This window comes from Pteropus alecto, unplaced genomic scaffold (assembly GCF_000325575.1).
Source record: "Pteropus alecto unplaced genomic scaffold, ASM32557v1 scaffold40, whole genome shotgun sequence".
NCBI classification, from domain to species: domain Eukaryota; kingdom Metazoa; phylum Chordata; class Mammalia; order Chiroptera; family Pteropodidae; genus Pteropus; species Pteropus alecto.
Genome location: NW_006431919.1, coordinates 20,038,981 through 20,058,099, shown reverse-complemented (window position 1 = coordinate 20,058,099; position 19,119 = coordinate 20,038,981). Strand labels below are relative to the sequence as shown.

Here is a 19,119-nt window from a genome sequence, read left to right as displayed (position 1 = left end):
GGACACCCCCCCGCCCCTGCCCATTCATCCACGGTGGACATTGGGATGGTTTTTGGCACTGTTGCGAATGTGCTGCCGTGAACATTTATGTACCAGTTTCCGTATGGACACGTGTTTTCAGGTCTCTCGGGCATGTACATGGAGGAGGAATGGCTGGGTCCCGTGCAGACTTCTGTGTTCAGCTTTTTGAGGAACTGCCCATTTGCCAAAGAGGCTACACGTCATTTCATTTTTAAAATGAATTTCCTTTCTGCATTCTTTTTTGCATTTAAACTGTTATTTTTCTCTTCTTTTAAGGTGAATAAGCTTATCATTTCCAACTTAACTTGTTTTCCAAAATAAGCATTTCGAGCTGCGCATTTCTAGGCGGCGTTTCGGTTGTAGCCCACGGGTATCAAGATGCAGCTTTTTCAACATCATTCTCTTCTCGGTATTTTCCGATTTCCTTTATATCTTCTTGGACCAATGCATTGTTTAGAATCGTGTTTCTTAGTTTCCAAACCAATGGGTTTTCTGGTCGCTGTTTCGGTTCTGATTTCTAACCTAACTGCACTCTGTTCGGAGAACGTGGCCTTCACGACACCGGTGGTTTCAGACAGAGCGGGCCACGCGGGAGGCATGAAGCTCGCTGCGTGTTTGGAGCAGGGAGGGAGAATGTCGTACAGGGATTGGGGCACTTCCCGTAGCCCTGGAATGGCTAGAGGACTGGGCTCTGGCCTGCTCCCCAGAACCGAGTCACTAAAGGAGGTTTATCTAGGCAACCCCGGGAACCGTTGGGTTCCACATGTATCCCCAGCCGGGAGGGGTCCACAGGTCAATCAAGGACCCCCTGCTGCCGCAACATGTCCAGGAAGCTAGAGAATGAGCAAGACGGTGCTGTTCCAGAAAATCCTCAGCTTCACGTCCACGCTGGCCAGCGAACAGGCAGCCTTTATGAAGAGGCAGCATGAGGACCTCTGCTTCCCTTCCAGCTTGGAATCTCATGCAGCGCATCCCATTGGTAGAGCCGAATTCATCCTGAGCCTGACTGAGACACCTGCAGAGGGTGAGCAGAGCCAGCCCGTTGTATCCACCACACCACCGTCTTATAGCTTTATTAAGGTCTTTCAAAGTGGACCAGTATTCAGCATAATGCTCCACACGCCCTGGCAAAGAGTGTGCATTGCACAGCTGTTGGGGACGGTGATCTGATTGAATCTGTCCCCATCAATTATAAGATGCATCATTATTTTACATTCTACTAAAGGAAAAAAAAGCCACCAGTGAAACCAGATTTAATTTCTTCTCAGAAGTTTTCATTTATACTGATTGAAAGAGTTCTTTAAACTTATTTAAACGTTGATTCTTTTAATAACCTTTACTATCGCGCATACACGAAAAAGTAAATTAGGAGCGAAATGAGTTGGCGAAGGTATTCCTAAAACGTCACAGTTGGAGTCCTGCTCTTCAGAGAGTTACTCGTCTGCAGAGTTGGTTTTTGTGTTTTTCTCCACAGTGTTGTCCTCCGTGCCACCAAAGTCATGGGTGACACAGTATGACACGGTATTTCTTAAAGCTCCTTTCTAGTTTCTGGTTTTTTCAAATTCTGTAGGTTCTTATGCTGAGACTTTCTTGATCTTAGCAGGAGATGTCAGTGAAAGGTTTGAAGCAATAACCAGGCTCATATCGCTCATCAGATGGCTCTCGAGTTGTGTCTTTGACAGAAACATCGAGGAGTGGTAGTTCATTTACGCCCCAGGAGTGTTCACAGGTGTGAAGTTGGCGACCTACATATGTCACAGTTGATTTCAGAGGTGTTTTAAATGTGCATCTTAAAACCGATGAAGCATATTATGTCCATTAGTTCAAGCTTGTTAACTGTATTAGTCAAATCTCTATCTCCCACCACTTTTTTGCCTTCGATGGAAAAAAATTCCACTTTTACGTATACGTCTGCCAATTTTCGTTTTATATATTTTGAGGCCATTTCGTTAGATGTGTATAAATTCAGACTTGTTACTTGTGTGATTAATTGAATATCTCAAAAACTAGTGACTATCTTAAATTGTTCTGCTTGTATTAATATAATGGGATCAACTTTATTTTAGTAAAGTTTGTCTGACATATCACCTTCATTCGTTAGGTATTCTTTTATTTTAACGTGCCTTTTGTAAAGAGCATTTAGTAGGATTTTTTTGTTATTTTTTTTATGTCCAGGTTTTAAACCTTGGTCCTTTTCCCATTAATGTTCAGAGTAAATGTATCTGTTATTTATAACTGTGTAACAAAATCTTCCCAAGTCATTGGCTTAAAACAACACTGGGCTATTGTCCGTCACAGCTCCGTGAGCTGGCTGGCAGTTGGGGGGCTGCTCTTGTCTGGGTCCTCTCACCCGTCGCATTCAGCCTGCAGGTCACATGGGGCTGAGCTCCTCCCAGGTGACCTCCTCCCAGGTGACCTCGCTCACATTCCTGGGGCCTTAGCAGCGGTGGCTGCCACAGCTGGGGCGTCTGGGACTCTGCATGTGGTTTCCTTCCACAGTAGAGCTTGATCTTAAGGTTGCTGGCCCGGGCTTCTCTGGAACTTGGGGGTCTCGGGGCTCCGAGATCGCAGTGGTCCTGGACCCTGTGCATTGTCACCTCTGCCACATTCCCTCGGTCAGAGGAAGTCCCACAGCCAGCCTGGGTTCCGTGGTGTCAAATGACTGCTCCCTCATCCGAAGGGCTGCAAAGTATTGTGGACTTGTTCTTTAGTCTACCACTAAAGATTGGATTTTTTTCCTATTCCCATATTTGGCATTCTGTGTTTCTAACAGTTTTTCTTTTTTAAATTCAGCTTTATTGAGGTATAATATATGTGATGGTTTTTCTGTGTTTCTTCTCCTCTTTTTTTGGATTGATTATTGTTTCTCATTCCAGTTTTTCTTCCCGTTACCCATTTTGGGCATTTTGAATTCTAGTCCCATTTCTTTCCTGCTTAGCTTAGAAATTTTAATATGCATTTCCAACTTGCCAAGTCTAAAGTTTATCACATATACACCCTCCTACTTAGAATTTTAAGAACTTTAGAGCAAATTATTTCTCTTCCTGTTTCCTTGCGATTATTGTCGGGTATTTTAGTTCTTTTTTTTTTTTTTTTTTAATTCTGTGAAACATTATTTTATACAGTCACTTTTTAAAAACTGTAGGTTTCCTTACGTAAATCTGTGCTCATCATTCATTCTGCAGCCTGCCCCTCCCATCTGGTCTTCTCTCTTGATTGAAGCCCATTCTTTTAGCATTGCCTTTACCAGTGGTTTGCTGCTGGTAAAGTCGTGAGTTTCTGTTTTCTCGTGAGAGCATTTCATCTAAGGCTGGGCAAGGATTTGTCTTGGAACAAATAAAGATTGGCTTGATGGAGGCTGAGAGGCAGTGACGGAGACCCGGTTCTCGGGAGGTGATGAGCAGCAGGTGGGAGCCCCGTGTGGAGACCCAGGCCCCAGAGCTGCTCACTTTACTTCCACCGAGGCCCGCTCTGTTCTCCCATGCCCCAGCCAGGAAGGCCACCAACCTTAGTGACCTGGGGCACTCCACCGACCCGGCCCCCGACGTGACTAACGCATGACTGGCCGGTAACCACCTGGACTCTGTTTTAGCACCTCGCCGAGGGCAAAGGTTTCTTAAGTGTGACGAGGCAGACCCAGAGGCGCAGCCACCACGGGCTCCCTGTTTTGTTCTTTGTGTGACATTACTTTGCTCGGAGCCGGGTGCTCATGCTCACTTAACAGTCTAAGTCTCCAGTTTTTGTGGGGTGCAGGGAGGTCTCGTTTCTGCTCGGGTTAAACCACAACCCCTTCCGCAGAGTTCCCGCCAGCTGAACTAACGGGACCAGGGCCCAAGCCCGTGCTTTTGCCAGCGTCCTTGGTGTCCTATGGAATTGGGTTTTAGTCCCTGACCCGACTAAAACCCTAAACATGACCATATCATAACAAAAACGTTAGTATCGATTAGTAATCAAGGTAAAACTGAGGGCGAGTGACATCAGTTTCCATTAGGACTAGGTAGCCAAAGACATGCAGTTGTGAGTCATCTATATGTCATCGTCGGAACAGTGTTTTATCACTTACCAAGTTTTCGTACAGTGGGTAATTTGTTAAATTATCACAGTTGACAACAGTGAGGGTTTCTGGCCACAGTTCACACCTGTGGAACATTATCTTCTGCTAGGAGAGGTCGTACAACCTGCTGGCTAACTTAATGGGGGTGTGTGTACGTGTGTGTGTGTAAAATTTGTAAAATATGATATAGCAGTAAAACAAATTGCAGCTTCTTGGTAGATGGGGATCTGTTAGACAATTCGATTATTCATAATTTGAAAATCAGAAAATACTTAATTTTCGAGATACTATTTGCTTATATTCTAATGTCAGTATGTACGATAACCTCCCGTTTTTCATTGATTCTGGTTTGCACATTTTCCCATGTTTAACGTCTGAACTGGAGGTTACGTCTTACATTTGACGGGGTCTTAGAGCAGTGGGAGGAGCCCCTCTTGTGTCAGTGTCTTTGGATAAAACGCTGGCCGATTCTGCAGAGAAGACCCTCCAGGCTCTTGCCCAGGGAGGTGCAGGCGGGAGGGTGGGGGCGGCTAGCGATGGACCATGTGCACAAAGATGATCCCATAAGGTTATAACGGAGCTAGTGACGTCGTCGCCATCATAGTGACGACGTCGCTGCAGGACACATTACTCACGTGCTCGTGGTGATGCTGGTTTGAACTCATCTGCACCGACAGCCGTGTGAAAGCACAGCAGAGATGATTGTGCTCCGTGCACACCTCTTAATGGTGATAAACGACTGTACTGGTTTGTGTGCTACTATACTTTTTATTTTATTTTATCTTATTTTTATTATTTTAGAGTGTCCTCTTTCCACTTATTAGAAAAAGTGTGCTGTGCACTATTTACAATAGCCAAGGGGTGGAAGCATCCTAAATGGCCATCAACAGACAATTGGATAAAGAAGTTACGGTTTATATATACAATGGAATATTAGCCACAGAAAAAGAAATGAAATCCTACTACCATTTGCAACGACATAGATGGACCTGGAGAGTATTATGCTACGCGAAATAAGTCAGTCAGACAGACAAAGATAAATACCATGTGATTTCACTTATATGCGGAATCTAAGGAACAAAAAAGAACAAACTAATTGAAAACAGACTCACAAATGTAGAGGACAGTCTGGTGACAGCCAGAGAGGAGGGGGGTTGGGGGGCCGGGAGAAAGCGGCGAAGGGTTAAAGAAGCACAAATTAGCTGCTAGACGGTCACGGGCATGGGGAGCACGCCACAGGGATAATGGCTGTGTGAGAAGCGGAGCAGAGAAAGAGCAATCACGGGGGTCATTTCGTAAACTATACAAATGTCTAACCAATGTACTGTATGCTGTAACTACAGAAGTTTGCTGTAAAACAGTGTGCCTTGCTATGCGGGCCGCCGCCTCGTACGTCTCGTGTTACCATGTCCCTTGACTGTGTCGTGTTCGCTTGTCCTTGATTTAATCTCGAGCTGTTTTGCACAGGAACGTGCCGCACAGGCATGTAGCCTGGGGATCACAGGCTCAGCACACGGCCTGGCGTGCAGCAGGCCGTGCCGGCTAGGTGTGTGCAGGTGCACCCTGCGATGTTCGCTCACGATGAAACGGACTGACAGATTCTCAGCGCGCATCCCCGTTGTTAGGCAGCCACGACTGCCGTCAGAGAAGAGACTATAGACGTCGTGAATAGGAGTGGAAAATCCTGTAGAGGGTCGTCATTAATAAGAGCACACTACGAACAACTCTGTGTCAATAAAAAACATTTCGACACCTCTGTGCGTGCCGGCCGCCCTTCAGCCTCTGCGCAGAGACTCCCGGTGCCCTCTGGACTGTGTTTCCCGCCGCCCAGGCCCTCTCAGGAGGCACCCCCCCACCCCCACCCCAGGAGTCTAGTGTTTCCTCTTCCGGTGTGTTTGCTGCACTCTGCTGTGCACATGAGCATCACCAAACGTTCACAGGTTGATGCTCGATTTTCTGCCCTGTGACAGGGTCACACACAGTGCCAGGCCTCAGCCTGCTCTGGAGTTCTGTTCTCTGAAGCTCGTCTGTGTCGATAGACTGAGTTTAGCCTCTTTTGGGGTGGAGGGCGGGGGGGGAATTCTTTTTTCTACATATACTATAGGTTATTCATTTTCTTACAAATGGAATTTAGATTGTTTCCTTTTATAAACAGTGCTGCTCTGAATACCTTACTCGTGGTCTGCGTGCCAGGGTTCCTTTGGGGTGACACCTGTGTACAGAATTGCCGGCTTCCCGTGCCCATCTTCAGCCTTACCGGCTATTGCCAAATTGTTCTCCAGAGAAGCGATTGTTTGTTGAATATGATTTTGGTTTTGTTTTTTTTTCCAGTGCCTGAAGACCTCTCCTTAGAGGAGAGAGAAGAACTTTTAGACATTCGTCGAAGAAAAAAGGAACTTATTGATGACATCGAGGTAAGAAAATCTTTCAGTTTTTGCTTTTAGGTATAATAGTAAATCGGGTAGCTTGATGCAAATGTAAAAAATCAGTGTCTAGCATCTGCATAGCTGAGCCACACGGAGGAACGGAGCGAGAGTGTAACGTGTCCAAGTTGGTAAAGCAGAGACCATGCCCGCCAGGCAGTGTGGACCTGACGTCAGCAGTAAGTGACTCATGACTCCAGTGTCACGAGGGCATTTTGAAACGACAGCAATCCTTAGACATACTGCTCTCCAAGACTGTGTAGTGGACCCGGTGTTGTGCACATTGTCATGCCAATGTAAATGTGGCCTCGCGGGCCACTGGCTGCAGGACCAGGCCTTGTCCAGACCATACCTCTCTTCCAGAACTCACATTTTAAGTCTGGAGTTTCTTGGCACACAGCTTAAGAGGATTTCTAATAAAAATTTCTTCATATTTGAAAATAAGCAGTGGAACTTTGTCTTCTAAGGTTGTCCTTCGTTCTTGGAAAAATCAGGTAACCCAGAATAGGAGCTTTGGTTGAAGAATTAGAGTGTATTTTAAGGTCGATGGTTCTGTTTGGACACTAAGAATAACAGTGCCCATGGCCTCGCTCGTGTGCCCAAATAGCTGAGGCCCCGAGGGGCTGAGGGGCCAGAGGCCTCTCGCCGGTGAGCTGCGGGGGAGTCCGCTGCTTCCGGGCTCTGTCCACGGTGCTTCGCCTCATGCCAGGTGACGGGGACCGCCCCGGAGCTGGCCGTCAGGGAGCCTGTTCTGAAAGCGTTAACTTCATCTGTGTCCCTGGTCGTCCCAAGGACGTAGCCGGCCTGAAGCGGGAGGCAGGTGGCCACATGGGGTGACGTGACCAAACCGAGGGTGCTCTGCTCTTGTGCTTTAGTCCCTTTACACCGTGACGGTGTCCCCGGAGTCCCTTCTCGGCTTTGTGTGTGGACCCCCTGCCTAGCGCACCCCCTGGTCTCCTCTGAGAGGTGGACAAGCACAGACTTGCCTGCTCCGGCGCTGGGTGCTCTGACTGGGAGGCTCTCTATGTACCAGTGACAGGCACGGTGTCCCCGCACCTGTGGGTGCAGGTGAGCCCTCAGGGAGCGGCTCCCAGCGGCTAACGTTCCTGAGTCCAGGAGGAGGGAGGCGGAGTCCCCACCCCCACGTTCGTCCTTCTTTTCTGACAGAGACTGAAATATGAGATCGCGGAGGTGATGACCGAGATTGACAGCCTGACGTCTGCAGAGGAGAGGTAAACCGCCACCGGCCACCGTGGCCACCGCTCCTGTGAGGAGTTGCTGTCCCCGCTTCCCCGGGGAGTCAGGGCGCTTCCCGCAGCCCTCTCCCTGCCCAGTCCCCTAGTTCAGGAGGCAGCATGGCCGCCTCAGCGCTCGCCTGCGCGTAAGTGACCTAGATGCGCCTTCCTCACACCGCTGCCTCTCACCCTTGGCTTTTCCCGAAGAAGTTTTCAAATGCGGAAAAGCCACGGCAACCGCGCACACGGGGTCTCGGGGGGCTGTGGCCCGCACACACGCACCGCGCTCTGTGCAAATGTCCGGTGACAGTTTCTTATTTCCGATGCATAGCAAAACCACTCAGAGGAACAAGCAAATAGCCATGGGGAGGAAGAAGTTCAACATGGATCCCAAGAAGGTAAGAGAACGTTTTCAGTTTTCTGGCCTGCGAGAGATTGGTCCATTTTAATGGCTCACTCCCTTTGGACAAAGATGGTCAGATCACCTCATAAAAAATAGAGACTTGGTCTTAAATTTTTATCAGATAAAGGGCCGCTGATGAGTGGGGCGAAGCAAAAGCGTCGGTCGAACTGGCCCCTAGACCGAAAGGCCTTTCTTTGCAAAGTCCTCAGTGAGGACAGGCCCTCTGGTTCCTGTTTGAGGCAGGCCCCGCGCCAGGGAGTCCTGTGGGTCCTGGGGGCAGAGGGCGGGGGTCCAGCTGAGCAGCGTCTAGGTGGCCTACGTGATTCAGGTAAGAGGACGTCATCCCCTTCATTTGCCTTAAAAAGATGTCTGTGTCAAAGACCAAGGAACTGTCCAGATTTCAGCCATTATCTTGGACACAGAGCATCTAAGGGATCGCCCCATGTCCTTGTCACAGAATCCGAGGTCCGTGCCTGTAGCCACTGCTCGTCCCAGACTTCTGCAGACTGGGGTGGGTTCACAGGTAGCCCTGAGCCCAGCCTGGACACCCCAGACCATGGTCAGCCCTGTGGTGTCTGCTGGCCATGTCGCAGGAAGCGAATGTTTCATCAGCTGAGCCTCGGCTGCTGCCAGTCGCTCCACAGGCTTTGTTTCGTATTCTTCCCCTAAAAAAATTTTTTTTTAAATATTAAGTATTAGTTCCGTTCGACAACCTATTTGTAATTATGTTGCTGGATAAAAGCAGATGGCAGGTTTAGTCTGTATGTTTGCTTTTGCCGGGAAAAATTATCAAAATTCCGTGTTTTTTTAGACTCGGTGATAGCACTTGTTTAGTCAGCTTGAGCCACCATAGGAAAGTACCACAGATGGGGGCTTAGCCGGCAGGAATTGAGTTCCTCAGGTTCTGGAGGCTGGAAGTCTCAGATGCGGGTGCCAACAGGGTGGGGTTCCAGGGGGACCCTCTTCCTGGCTGACAGCCATCTGCTCGCTGTGCTGTCAGACCAGGGCCCTGCCCTCAAGACCTCGTCCGACCCAAGACCCACCTTCTAATACTGTCATGTTGGGGCCTGGGTTTCAGCTCTTGAATTTTCAGGGGACGTAAACGTCCAGTCCATAACAGCACTGGATGAGCTCATTCAGACACAATTCAAAACTATATCAGACCTCCGTCCCCCCTCCCCCGACTCCTACGTGCCTATTAAACCATGTAACCTTGTGAAACACAGGCTATTGTCAGAGTAGATACATTGTTTCAGACCAGGAGGAAATTATTTAAGTCACAGAGCTTTGCGTTCGTTCATTAGCGCTAGCTATCCAGAAGTAGCACTTGGGTTTATAATGAATAAGAGGAAAGAAAGATAGATTAGGTCAGTGAAGCCAAAAACACTCTACAGCCTCTCCCTTTTATTCCCAATTACCTGGAAATGACCTTAAAAATGTAAGATGTAAATCTGTAACGGGCAGGAGTTCTTCCAGTGGACTAGAAATTGAGGAATCCTTGAAAGAAATGATAAACAAAAGCCTAAAGCACATACGAGAAAGAACTTGCCGGAAAGGCCAGCAACGTCAGGGCTCAGCATGCCCCGAGGCTGCAGGCATGGGACATGGGTCGTGTTAGCGACATCCAGACTCTTCACCCTTTGCTGAGCTCGCACTGAGCAGTAGTACATGCCCCTAAGTAAGGGAAGCAAGAAGGGACAAGATACCTATCCCATGAAAACAAGCTGTGCCTTCGGTGGCCGATAACACGGAGGAGAAGAAGCCCCAGAGACCAGGAACTGAATACCTGGCTGCAAAACCTGCTCCTCTGCCAGATGCCTGAAGGCACCTGCCTTGGAGACAGACAGCATTTGGTTAGGCCACTGAGGGTCTAACTACAGAGGCCAACGCCCAACCAGGGGCCGCCACATGTACGGAGAAACCTACACCAGGAAAGACACACGAAACTCGACAGACAGAACAATCGCAGGAGGAAGCAGACCTAGCAGAAGCAACAGAAGGAAACATTAAAAATAGGACATTTTTATATATTGTGAGCATCATCAAAGAAATAGGATGTTCCTTATCCATGATACAAAAACCGAGTTGTAAAAACAATTCTAGGAAATGAAAAATAATTTCACGTGAAGACCTGAGAGCTGGGCTGTACCATTGGAAAGGACACGGCGGAGGGTGGATTCGTGAGCTAGAAGACAGAGCTGGATAATTCTCTCCATGGTTTCGCCCGGAACGACAGTAAGACCTGGAAGACGGGACTAAGCTGCTCAAATTTTGCCTGATAGAAGTCGTAGAAGTCGAAGAAAGCAGAGTAAGGATTTCAAACAAATACTGGGATATTTCAGCACGAGCTTAAGAAACGCCAAGATCAAAGGGCTCTAATGCCAACCAGGGTAAATTTTTAAAAGACCAGTATGTAAATATATCGAGTAAAATACTGGGAAACTTGTGGATGAAGAGAAAATCCACTAAATTTCCGGGAAGGAGAGACCAGGTTCTCTGAGCAGAGATAGGAATCATGACGAGCTTGTTCCTAGCAAGTCTGCTGAGTCAGAGACCGTGGGAGACTGCTTCCCAAGGTCGGAGAAAAGCGAGTGGAGTTCACCACTGAGGTTGGAGCAGCCCCGCTCCAGACCGGAAGGGACTCCGAGGGCGAGACCAGGATCAAAAGAGACAGGCAGAGAAACCAGCACAACTGATCACTGCGTCTGAGAGTGATCACTGAAAAAATATTTTAAAAATTAAAGTCCCCGGTTATTTCAGTATGAAGCCACAGGGGAACAAGGATAGAGCGAAGTAAAAGTCGGCTAAAGTTTTCTAGATGTTGATAGATGAAGATAACCACTAAAAATAGCAATAAAGTAGGATTTCTAAAATATTAGTGTTTACCTAGTGTATTTGTTTCCTACAGCTGCCCTGACACATTACACCAAGTACTGTCTCATAGTTCAGGAGGCCACATGTCCCAAATCCAGGCGTGGGCAGGGCGGGTTCCTTCCGGAGACTCAGGGAGCGTCTGCTCCAGCCTCCCCCAGCTTCGATGGCTGCCCACAACCCTCTGTGCTCCTTGGATTGTGGGTCCATCCCTCCGAGCTCTGCCTCCATGGAGTGCGACGTCTCTTCTGTACGAGGACACTGGATAAAGACAGCAGGGCTCTGTGGGTGCAGGACCCTCTCAAAGCCACGGCCCTGCCGGGGGCACACAGCCACTGCCTGGGACAAGACGCACTTGGAGAGCATCATGGGGCCTTTATGGCGTCGCCCCCTGGCGGCCGAACTCTGCTCCGTCACGATAGATCAGCGCTGCTTTTTTGAAACTTTACGTAAATGGGATTAAAATGTACTGAGCCCTTTTACTGCATGTCACATCTGGCAGATTCATCCGTGTTGTTTGGTCCACATCTCCGTTGTATCGTGTTGCATCATATGAATGTACCAAAATGTACTTATCTGTTCTCTTATTGACCACTGGTTCCAGTTTTAAAATTTCTAAATAAGGATCCTGTGGACATTCATGTATTTAAAAATAAAAACAACAGACTGCAGGTGGATTGTGGGCGGGCCGGAGCTTGGTCAGGGCACCGAAAGAGAGAGAGAAAGAGAGAGGGAGAGAGAGAGGGAGAGAGGTAGAGGGGAGTCGGCAGGAAGGTCATCTCTGAGTTTGTAGAAACAGCCTCTGGGCAGAATTGCCTGTCCCTTACGGGGCTTTGCCAACCCATATTTTGAAACCAACTCGGTAGCTGGGCCAGAGGTAAGTTTCTGCTCTTATTAGGATTCCCACGAGAAGGAGACGGCTAATCTGGGCCAGGATGGCCCCTCCCCAGCATTTCGTTTAGAGGTCATGGCTGCGCTCCCTCGGCCCTTCAGATGGACAGGGATTGAGACTGTCTGAGGCTCAGTGGCACTGCAGTCGGTTGACACAGTCAGCTGCAGGTAACAGCAGATTCCAGGAAGGTAGCTCACGCAGGGGCCCGACGCCTCACACAGCAGAGGTGGCGTGTCGAGTGGCTTCCAGGTGACAGGACCGAGGGCCTGTCTTTGCCTTTGTGCACGGCCCTTAGGGCTGACCGTCACATCCGCACTCAGGGCAGATGTTTGCCTGTGTTTGCTCATTGGGTCCCCTTCATCAGGAAACCAGCAGCTTTCTTGGGTCCTCCCTACAGACTTCTGTCTGTCTGACCAGACCTGTGTCGCAGGGTCATTTTCAGCGGCAGGGGAAGCTGGGGAAGTGAGTGCATAGTGACCACAGCAAAGGGAAGGAGGCCGGGGCTGGGAAAGGATTCCTCCCAGACACAGCAGGCCATCTCCCGGGCTTGGGGAGCTTGGCGCTGTCGCTCCCAGTGGTTTGCTCGGGGGCCTGTTTGTGCTCTAACCTGTTAAGAGGCCGGGAGGACCCAAGAGGACTGGCTGTGCTTTGCTCGGCGGATAAGTGCGGCGTGGAGCAGTGACGATCAGGTCGTGTGGCTTCCGCTGTGCCCTCTCAGACCAGTGAGGTCGTCGCACGCGGTGCCCTGCTGCCCAGGCCACCCTCCCAAGCCGCTGCTTCTCTCCTGCTTGTCCTCAGGGGATCCAGTTTCTGATAGAAAATGACCTGCTGCAGAGCTCCGCGGAGGCCGTGGCCCAGTTCCTGTACAAGGGCGAGGGCCTGAACAAGACCGTCATCGGGGACTACCTGGGGGAGAGGTGAGCGAAGGGGCGTGGCCAGCCCCGCCTGGGCCCGCCCTCCTCCTCAGGGTCTGCCACCCCGCAGGCGCTTCACCCCTGAGCTTCAGAGTACCCCATGAAGGGGGGCGGTGTGGGCGCCAGCCACCCAGGTCGTCTGAAGACGGAGCGCGAAGAGGCACCAGCCCCTAGGACGGCACCCCGCAGCCCGGCACGTGCTCGCATGTCGGCCGTGGCGGCTGGTGTTTGGGGCCATGTCGCCCTGACGCCCCCCAGCTGTGAAGTAAAGGCAGTGCCCCCCCCACCCCGAGTCTCCTTTACACTGAGCCTGCAAGCAGAAGCACCGGGAAAGCAGCTTCCGCGGACACTGGCTCTAGGAAGTGGTTGTCTTGAATGGGCCAGGTGGCCCGCAGCGGGCTGTAAAACACGCCCCTGTCTTTCTAGGGATGAATTTAACATTAAAGTGCTTCAGGCGTTCGTTGAGCTCCACGAGTTTGCGGATCTCAACCTCGTACAGGCCTTGAGGTGAGTGTCCCGCCCTGTGCTGCGTGACGCGGGCAGAGAGAGGGCCGAGCGAGTGCGGCTCTGAAGGGGCCACACGCAGCCCTGCAGACCCTGTGACCCCACCACCCACTCCTCCAGTGCCCCATCAGCGCTCGGAGCCCGGGGCGGGGGACAGCGCGCGTGCCGGGCTGGAGTTCACCTCATTTTAAATGAGATGCGGTGGTCACGTGTGGGTGACAGGCCCACATCCCGCCACGTTCGGCCTTGAACACTCACCTCGTGGATGCCCGCCGTGTGCCAGGGACGGCGTGGGTTTCCTGCTGTCAGAGGCCACCCTAGTCCCAGTCTTGTCCCAGTAAAGCCAGACCTCACTGATGACATCAGGGTGGACAGCCCCCTAACACCCGGAGTTGCCCCGCAGCCTGGGGTGGAGGGGCCGCGCCCTCAGCTCGGGCCCCCTCCCGCCCCCCTGAGAGGCTCTACTCTCCTGCCCAGGTCCGGCTGAGGCCCCGAGGGCTGCGCCCCGGCCTGGGCTGCTTGGCTCTCTGTCGGGCCTGGGCCTTTGCGGGGAGTAGCCCCCTCCCTGAGCCCCCGCCCAGCCTGTGGCGAAGGAGCATACAGCTGGCCATGCCGTCTGGCCCTGGCCTCGGTCCTTCCCCGTGGCCATCACTGGGCTGAGGACTGAGGTGTGGCCGCGCTGCCTGTCCCTCACACGCTTTGCTCGGCAGCCGGCCTGGGCTGAAGGCATCACTGTCAGCGGGAGTCCTCCAACGACAGTTTCAGGATTTGAAAACTGCCTCACGGCGTGCACGGCGTGCAGCACCCACAGTCTGGGGGCGAGGCCACAGCAAGGCCACCAGCCCAGATTGCATTCATTCCTCTGGCCGTCAGCCTCTGGCCCAGAGCCACGGGGACCCCTGACTCTTTCCTGCAGGTGTCAACCACTGGGCGGCCCTGCAGTGGACGGCTGAGGGCGGGGAGCTGCCTGCACAGCACTCTGGGGGTCCTCGGCTCTGTCTGCCCCACGGCCCAGTGGGAGGAGCACGGCGCTCAGCCTGGACCGCCGGGGCCCCTGGACGGCGGAGGCACCCAGCGCAGGCAGCCACCCCTCACCTGCCGCACCCCCACACCGGTGAGGCCGGGCGCAGGGCTGGCCCTCATCCCTGCTTCCGGTTCCCTCAGGCAGTTCCTGTGGAGCTTTAGGCTTCCCGGGGAGGCTCAGAAAATCGACCGCATGATGGAGGCGTTCGCTGCCCGCTACTGCCTGTGCAACCCCGGCGTCTTCCAGTCCACAGGTCAGTGGCAGCTGTGGCCCTGCCCGCTCCCCGCCACCAGGCGTGCCCAGGGCCGCTCACCCCACACACGGTCCTCCGATGGAGAAATCCATGGCCGGTTTCCGGCCGCTGGGCCCTCTCCGACTTCTGAGACCCCGCTGCCCTCCGACCCCTTGCAGACACGTGCTATGTGCTGTCCTTCGCCATTATCATGCTCAACACCAGCCTGCACAACCACAATGTGCGCGACAAGCCCACGGCCGAGCGCTTCGTCACCATGAACAGAGGCATCAACGAGGGCGGGGACCTGCCCGAGGAGCTGCTGCGGGTGAGGGGGCCGGGGGGGCGGCAGCCTCGCTCTGCCGCGACGCAGGCGGCACCAGTTCACGGATGTGAGGGCGGCCGCGGGCCGGGAGGGATGGCCACCCGTGTGTCCTGAGCCCCCGCGGTCCCCCCGCAGAACCTGTACGAGAGCATCAGGAACGAGCCGTTCAAGATCCCAGAGGACGACGGCAACGACCTGACGCACACGTTCTTCAACCCCGACCGCGAGGGCTGGCTCCTGAAGCTGGGTGAGCGGCGGGCGGGCGCTCCAGGCCCCGAGGCCCCGGCCAGACGCAGGGGCGTTGGGGACGGAGTTCGTTAGGCGGAGGCCGCTCGGCAGTAGCTGCACCCAGACCCGACGGCCGCTGCCGAGACCCGCACCCCGTCCTCAGGACACCGTCCTGTCGCGTCCACGGCAGAGCATCGTGCCCGGGCTGCCCAGACGGCCCAGGAACTGCTCACTCGTGTCCAGTCAGCCCCGGGCAGCGCTCTGTCCAAGAAGCAGGCGCCTCGGCCTCCGAGCGCTGCGTGCCTCTCGTGGTTTGGTGTGGCTGATTTTTGACGAGTGGTTTAAATGTGCCTTCTTGTTGTTTTCCTTCTGCCTGTGGCTCCCACCTTTCTGTTCTGTGACGGGCTGCCCTGCTTGTCCTGCGTTAGGAGGTACGTACCCAGTGGCTTCCCACCCTCCCCAGCTGCTCATTCCTCTCAGTCTCTCCCCGTTCATGTGTGTGAGGCTCCGATTTGTGGCTGCCATCCATCTGACCCATGTGGCTTTGGACTTGTCGGGTTAGCTTCCTGGGGCGTGGTGAGTGTGACGGCCACACCCGGGATGGGTGGCAGTGGCCAGGGCGCAGGCCTTTCTGCACCCAGACCACAAGCGCCATGTGGGAGCAGCCTGCCCCTCGGTCTCCTGGGCCTGAGCAACAGCGAGACGGCCCGTGGCAGCTCCATCCCGCACATCACCAGCCGCCCTCACGCTGGCCAAGCAGCACTTGCTCACACCACCGAGGGAAGCGTCTAGAACGTTTTACAGGCGTCCTAACCATTGGCAAAGAATAGCTTTGTCTTTTCTGTGCAATTTGGAAATTGGTAGGGTTTTCTGACTGAGGGTGAGGGGTTGGGGTTTCTGTCTTACTGTGACATTGGAGCCTGTGAGATGTGACAACTGTGTATCACATGTGCACTCTCGGAACAGATCAGAAGACGCTAGAATCTGACAGTTCTAGTGATTGTGTTTTTAATTAAAGCAGGATGAGACGGAGGCATGGTGACAGTGTAGCAGGTGTGGGCACACGCCACAGGGCTGCTCTTCTGACTTGGGGTCTCGTTCTGGCTGTGGGGAGCTTTGGGAGACCTCTGGATCTTTGTCCAAAGTCCCAGTACTGTAGTCTTGCACTTGCCCGCCTGGGTGACCTTCGAGATGCACCAGACGGAGAGAGTCAAACCTGTGGTCCTGGGCGAGGGCAGGAGGCGGGCGCAGCTCAAACAGCAGCGGTCGTGGTGAGTGTGACGGCCACAGACCTCCAGCATGTGCGCTTCGAGGGCTGGTGACAGTGCAGGCCGGCCTGGCAGCCGCTGTGGCCTCGTGCCACAGGGATGCAGTTGCTTCTAAAGACACCAAAATAAAACAGAGGCGTGGCAGGGCTTTTTCCCACCCCACCTGCAGGTCGAGCAGCCACAACGTCCGTGCGCAGAGCACCCTTAGGAGCTGAGCGGCTGCACACAGGGCCTGACGCCCAGCTGGGTGTGGCCTGGGCATGGGGCTGCCAGGGGCCCAGGGTCGGCGCTGAACGCTGCACGCGGTCAGCTCCTTCCAGGCTCCCACAGCCATGCACCACGTCTGTGTGAAGGGAAGTCACGGCTAGTGACGGTGGCGCTGTCCAAATCTGAAGCCCGCTGGCCAGTCGGCCGCCGGGAGGCGCCATCCCTGAGAGCCCCAGCAGCTCTGTGTCTGCTCTGTCCTCAGAGCTGTCACCGGTCAGAGCGGGTTCCCCCGCGGCTGGCAGGCCAGTCACTCCGGAGCTCCAGCCTCACCCAGCAGCACCGGCCAAAGCCCGGAGACGTTCGTGGCCACAGGCCGCCTCCCAACGGGTTTGACCCTGGCCTGGCCGCTAGAGACAGCTGGCGGGTGCGGGGCTCTGAGGGCCAAGAGGCGGCCAGTCTGCCGGAAGCCCATGCCGCAGACACGTCAGGCTGGCCCTGGGTGCGGCCCGCCTGGCACACACGGCTTGGACGCAGCAGCAGGACAGGGCAGGGCGGGCATGTGAGCAGGTGTGGGTGTGGCGTGAATGGAGATCGCAGTGTGTAGCCTTGCTGGGTGCTTCTCACTGAGAGCGGGGGCCTTTCGAGGCCGGGACACTTTGCCCACGCATCGGTGCGCCCCTTAATGGTCAGCAAGTACCTCGTGGTCACTGAGTTTTGAGAATGAGTCAGTCGTGTTAAAAACACAGGAACTGGGTCAGAGCTGACCTGTCACGCAGAAAGAAGTACGTGTTGCCAGGGCGTGTGCATGTGTGCTGTGCATCCGTGGGTGTGTGCGCACGCGTGCCTGGTGACAGCCGTGGAAAGAGCGGGACATTTACGGGGACATGGAGGGGCCAGGCTTTCTGCAGGCATGAGCGGGGTGGTGCGCGCGTGTCCGTCCCGACGCTCGGCCGGAAACACACACGAGCAGCGTCTCCGGTCCCCTCGCGTCAAGACCCGCTGTGCTCCAAGGCCAAGGGCACGACCCCCGGGCCCTGTGTACCGGCCTGCGTAGCTGAAAGCGTGCCGGGGCCAGGGCTAGGTTTGGGGCCAACCCAGACTACAGGCCTCAGTCTAGACCCCGCAGCCGCTGGCTCCCTTGGCCTTGAGAACTGGACCACAGAGGGGGTTCCCCCGAGATACAGCACTGAACTCAGGAGCAGTGGGACAGCGACCTGGCGCAGAGAGCAGGGAGGTCTTCCTGGTAAACCCGCTTTTCCCACAGCAGCCGTCGGTACAGGGAGGGTGAGGGGCGTGGGAACTGGCGGTGAGCAGCACACACAGCCAGCCACCTCACGACCCAGTGACGGGCGAGAGGGTCAGGCACTGGGTGAGCAGATGGCTCAGGGGTTCCTGTAAGTTTCTCTGAGAACTCACTTGTGGGGCTCAGCAGAAGGAAGGTGGGGGCAGGAGCTCTGAGGCTCAAACCAGCTTAGTGGCCGGGGGGCCAGGGGGCCAGCAAGGCGGCCTTGGACGGCATTGGAGGGGTCGCGGTCGGCATCGGAGGGGTCGCGGTCTTAGGCTGAGATTGGGCTTCAGGCCGAGATGAGATTCTGGCTGCTGTTTGGAGGAGAGTGGCGGGCGGGACAGGCACAGAGGCAGGAGGGTGGCGGCCTGGCTCAGGCCAGTGCGGCTGGAGAAAGGCCTTACTAGTGGCTTGGGGTCTGAGGACGTGCCTGGAATCAGCGCTGTCTCCTGTCGCTGGAGGACTTTAGGTCAAGGCAGAGTTGCCTTGAGGGGCTTGCAAATTTGGACGGCAGAGAAGAGGGAACAAAGCGTGAGCTGACACCGTGGCCGCCACAGACCGCGGGGTCTCGGTGCCGGGCTCTGCTCCTGCCTGTGTTGGGTCTTAGAGGCGACAGTGTCTGGCGTGGAGCAGCGGGTTCCAGTGGAATGCTGTGTGCACCTCAGTGAGGCCGCACACGGGTTTGGGGAGCAGGAGCCCAGCCCAGGGTCAGAGGTGCTGAGGGAACGAGGGGCTGTGACTTTAGGCCGAGGGGCAGCTTGAGCAAAGGCCCTGGGGCACGAAGGCATGAGCTGGGGGGTGGGCTTGGAGTCTGAGGGCTGTGCAGGGTGTAGCAGCCATCTCGGGAAGGCACGTGGCCAGACCTTTTGACAGAGACTGCAAGTAGGGAAGGGAGCAGGGAGAAGGGGGCGCAGCTGGACCTCCCAGCACGACTGGGGCTCCCCTCGCCCAGGCTCTCGGGGGACGATGGACTCCAGTCAGAGAGGGTCTGTCCACGGCACCAGGTTCTGGCAGTCAGAGCGCCTCCCTTCCCTGTAGCTGGGCGTCTCCCCCACCGGACCTCTGCAAACTTCAGGCTGGGGAGCCATGAGCCCTGGGGTGACTCGAGGGTTGGCAGGTGTCTCCCCGTGTCCCCCCAGACGCCCATGGTCTCATACCCTCGTCCTGTCCCCACGCGGGGATGGTGTCCTCAGTCCCAGCAGCACCTGCCTGCTGACACGCATGCTGTAGGGA

The 19,119-nt window shown here is 54.3% G+C and overlaps 1 protein-coding gene across 1 annotated transcript in view; it reads left to right on the top strand.

Annotated features, from left to right (window-relative positions):
• Positions 1-846: 846 nt before the first annotated feature.
• The window catches only part of CYTH3 (cytohesin 3), a 21,668-nt gene continuing 3,395 nt past the window's right edge, over positions 847-19,119 (top strand). Inside the window, exons 1-9 of the mRNA XM_006906550.3 lie at positions 847-1,045; positions 6,407-6,489; positions 7,666-7,730; positions 8,065-8,131; positions 12,698-12,816; positions 13,240-13,320; positions 14,482-14,594; positions 14,753-14,901; positions 15,034-15,145. Of these exons, the coding sequence (XP_006906612.2) occupies positions 862-1,045; positions 6,407-6,489; positions 7,666-7,730; positions 8,065-8,131; positions 12,698-12,816; positions 13,240-13,320; positions 14,482-14,594; positions 14,753-14,901; positions 15,034-15,145 (973 nt within the window). The 5' untranslated portion in view covers positions 847-861. The remainder of the gene's footprint in view (positions 1,046-6,406; positions 6,490-7,665; positions 7,731-8,064; positions 8,132-12,697; positions 12,817-13,239; positions 13,321-14,481; positions 14,595-14,752; positions 14,902-15,033; positions 15,146-19,119) is intronic.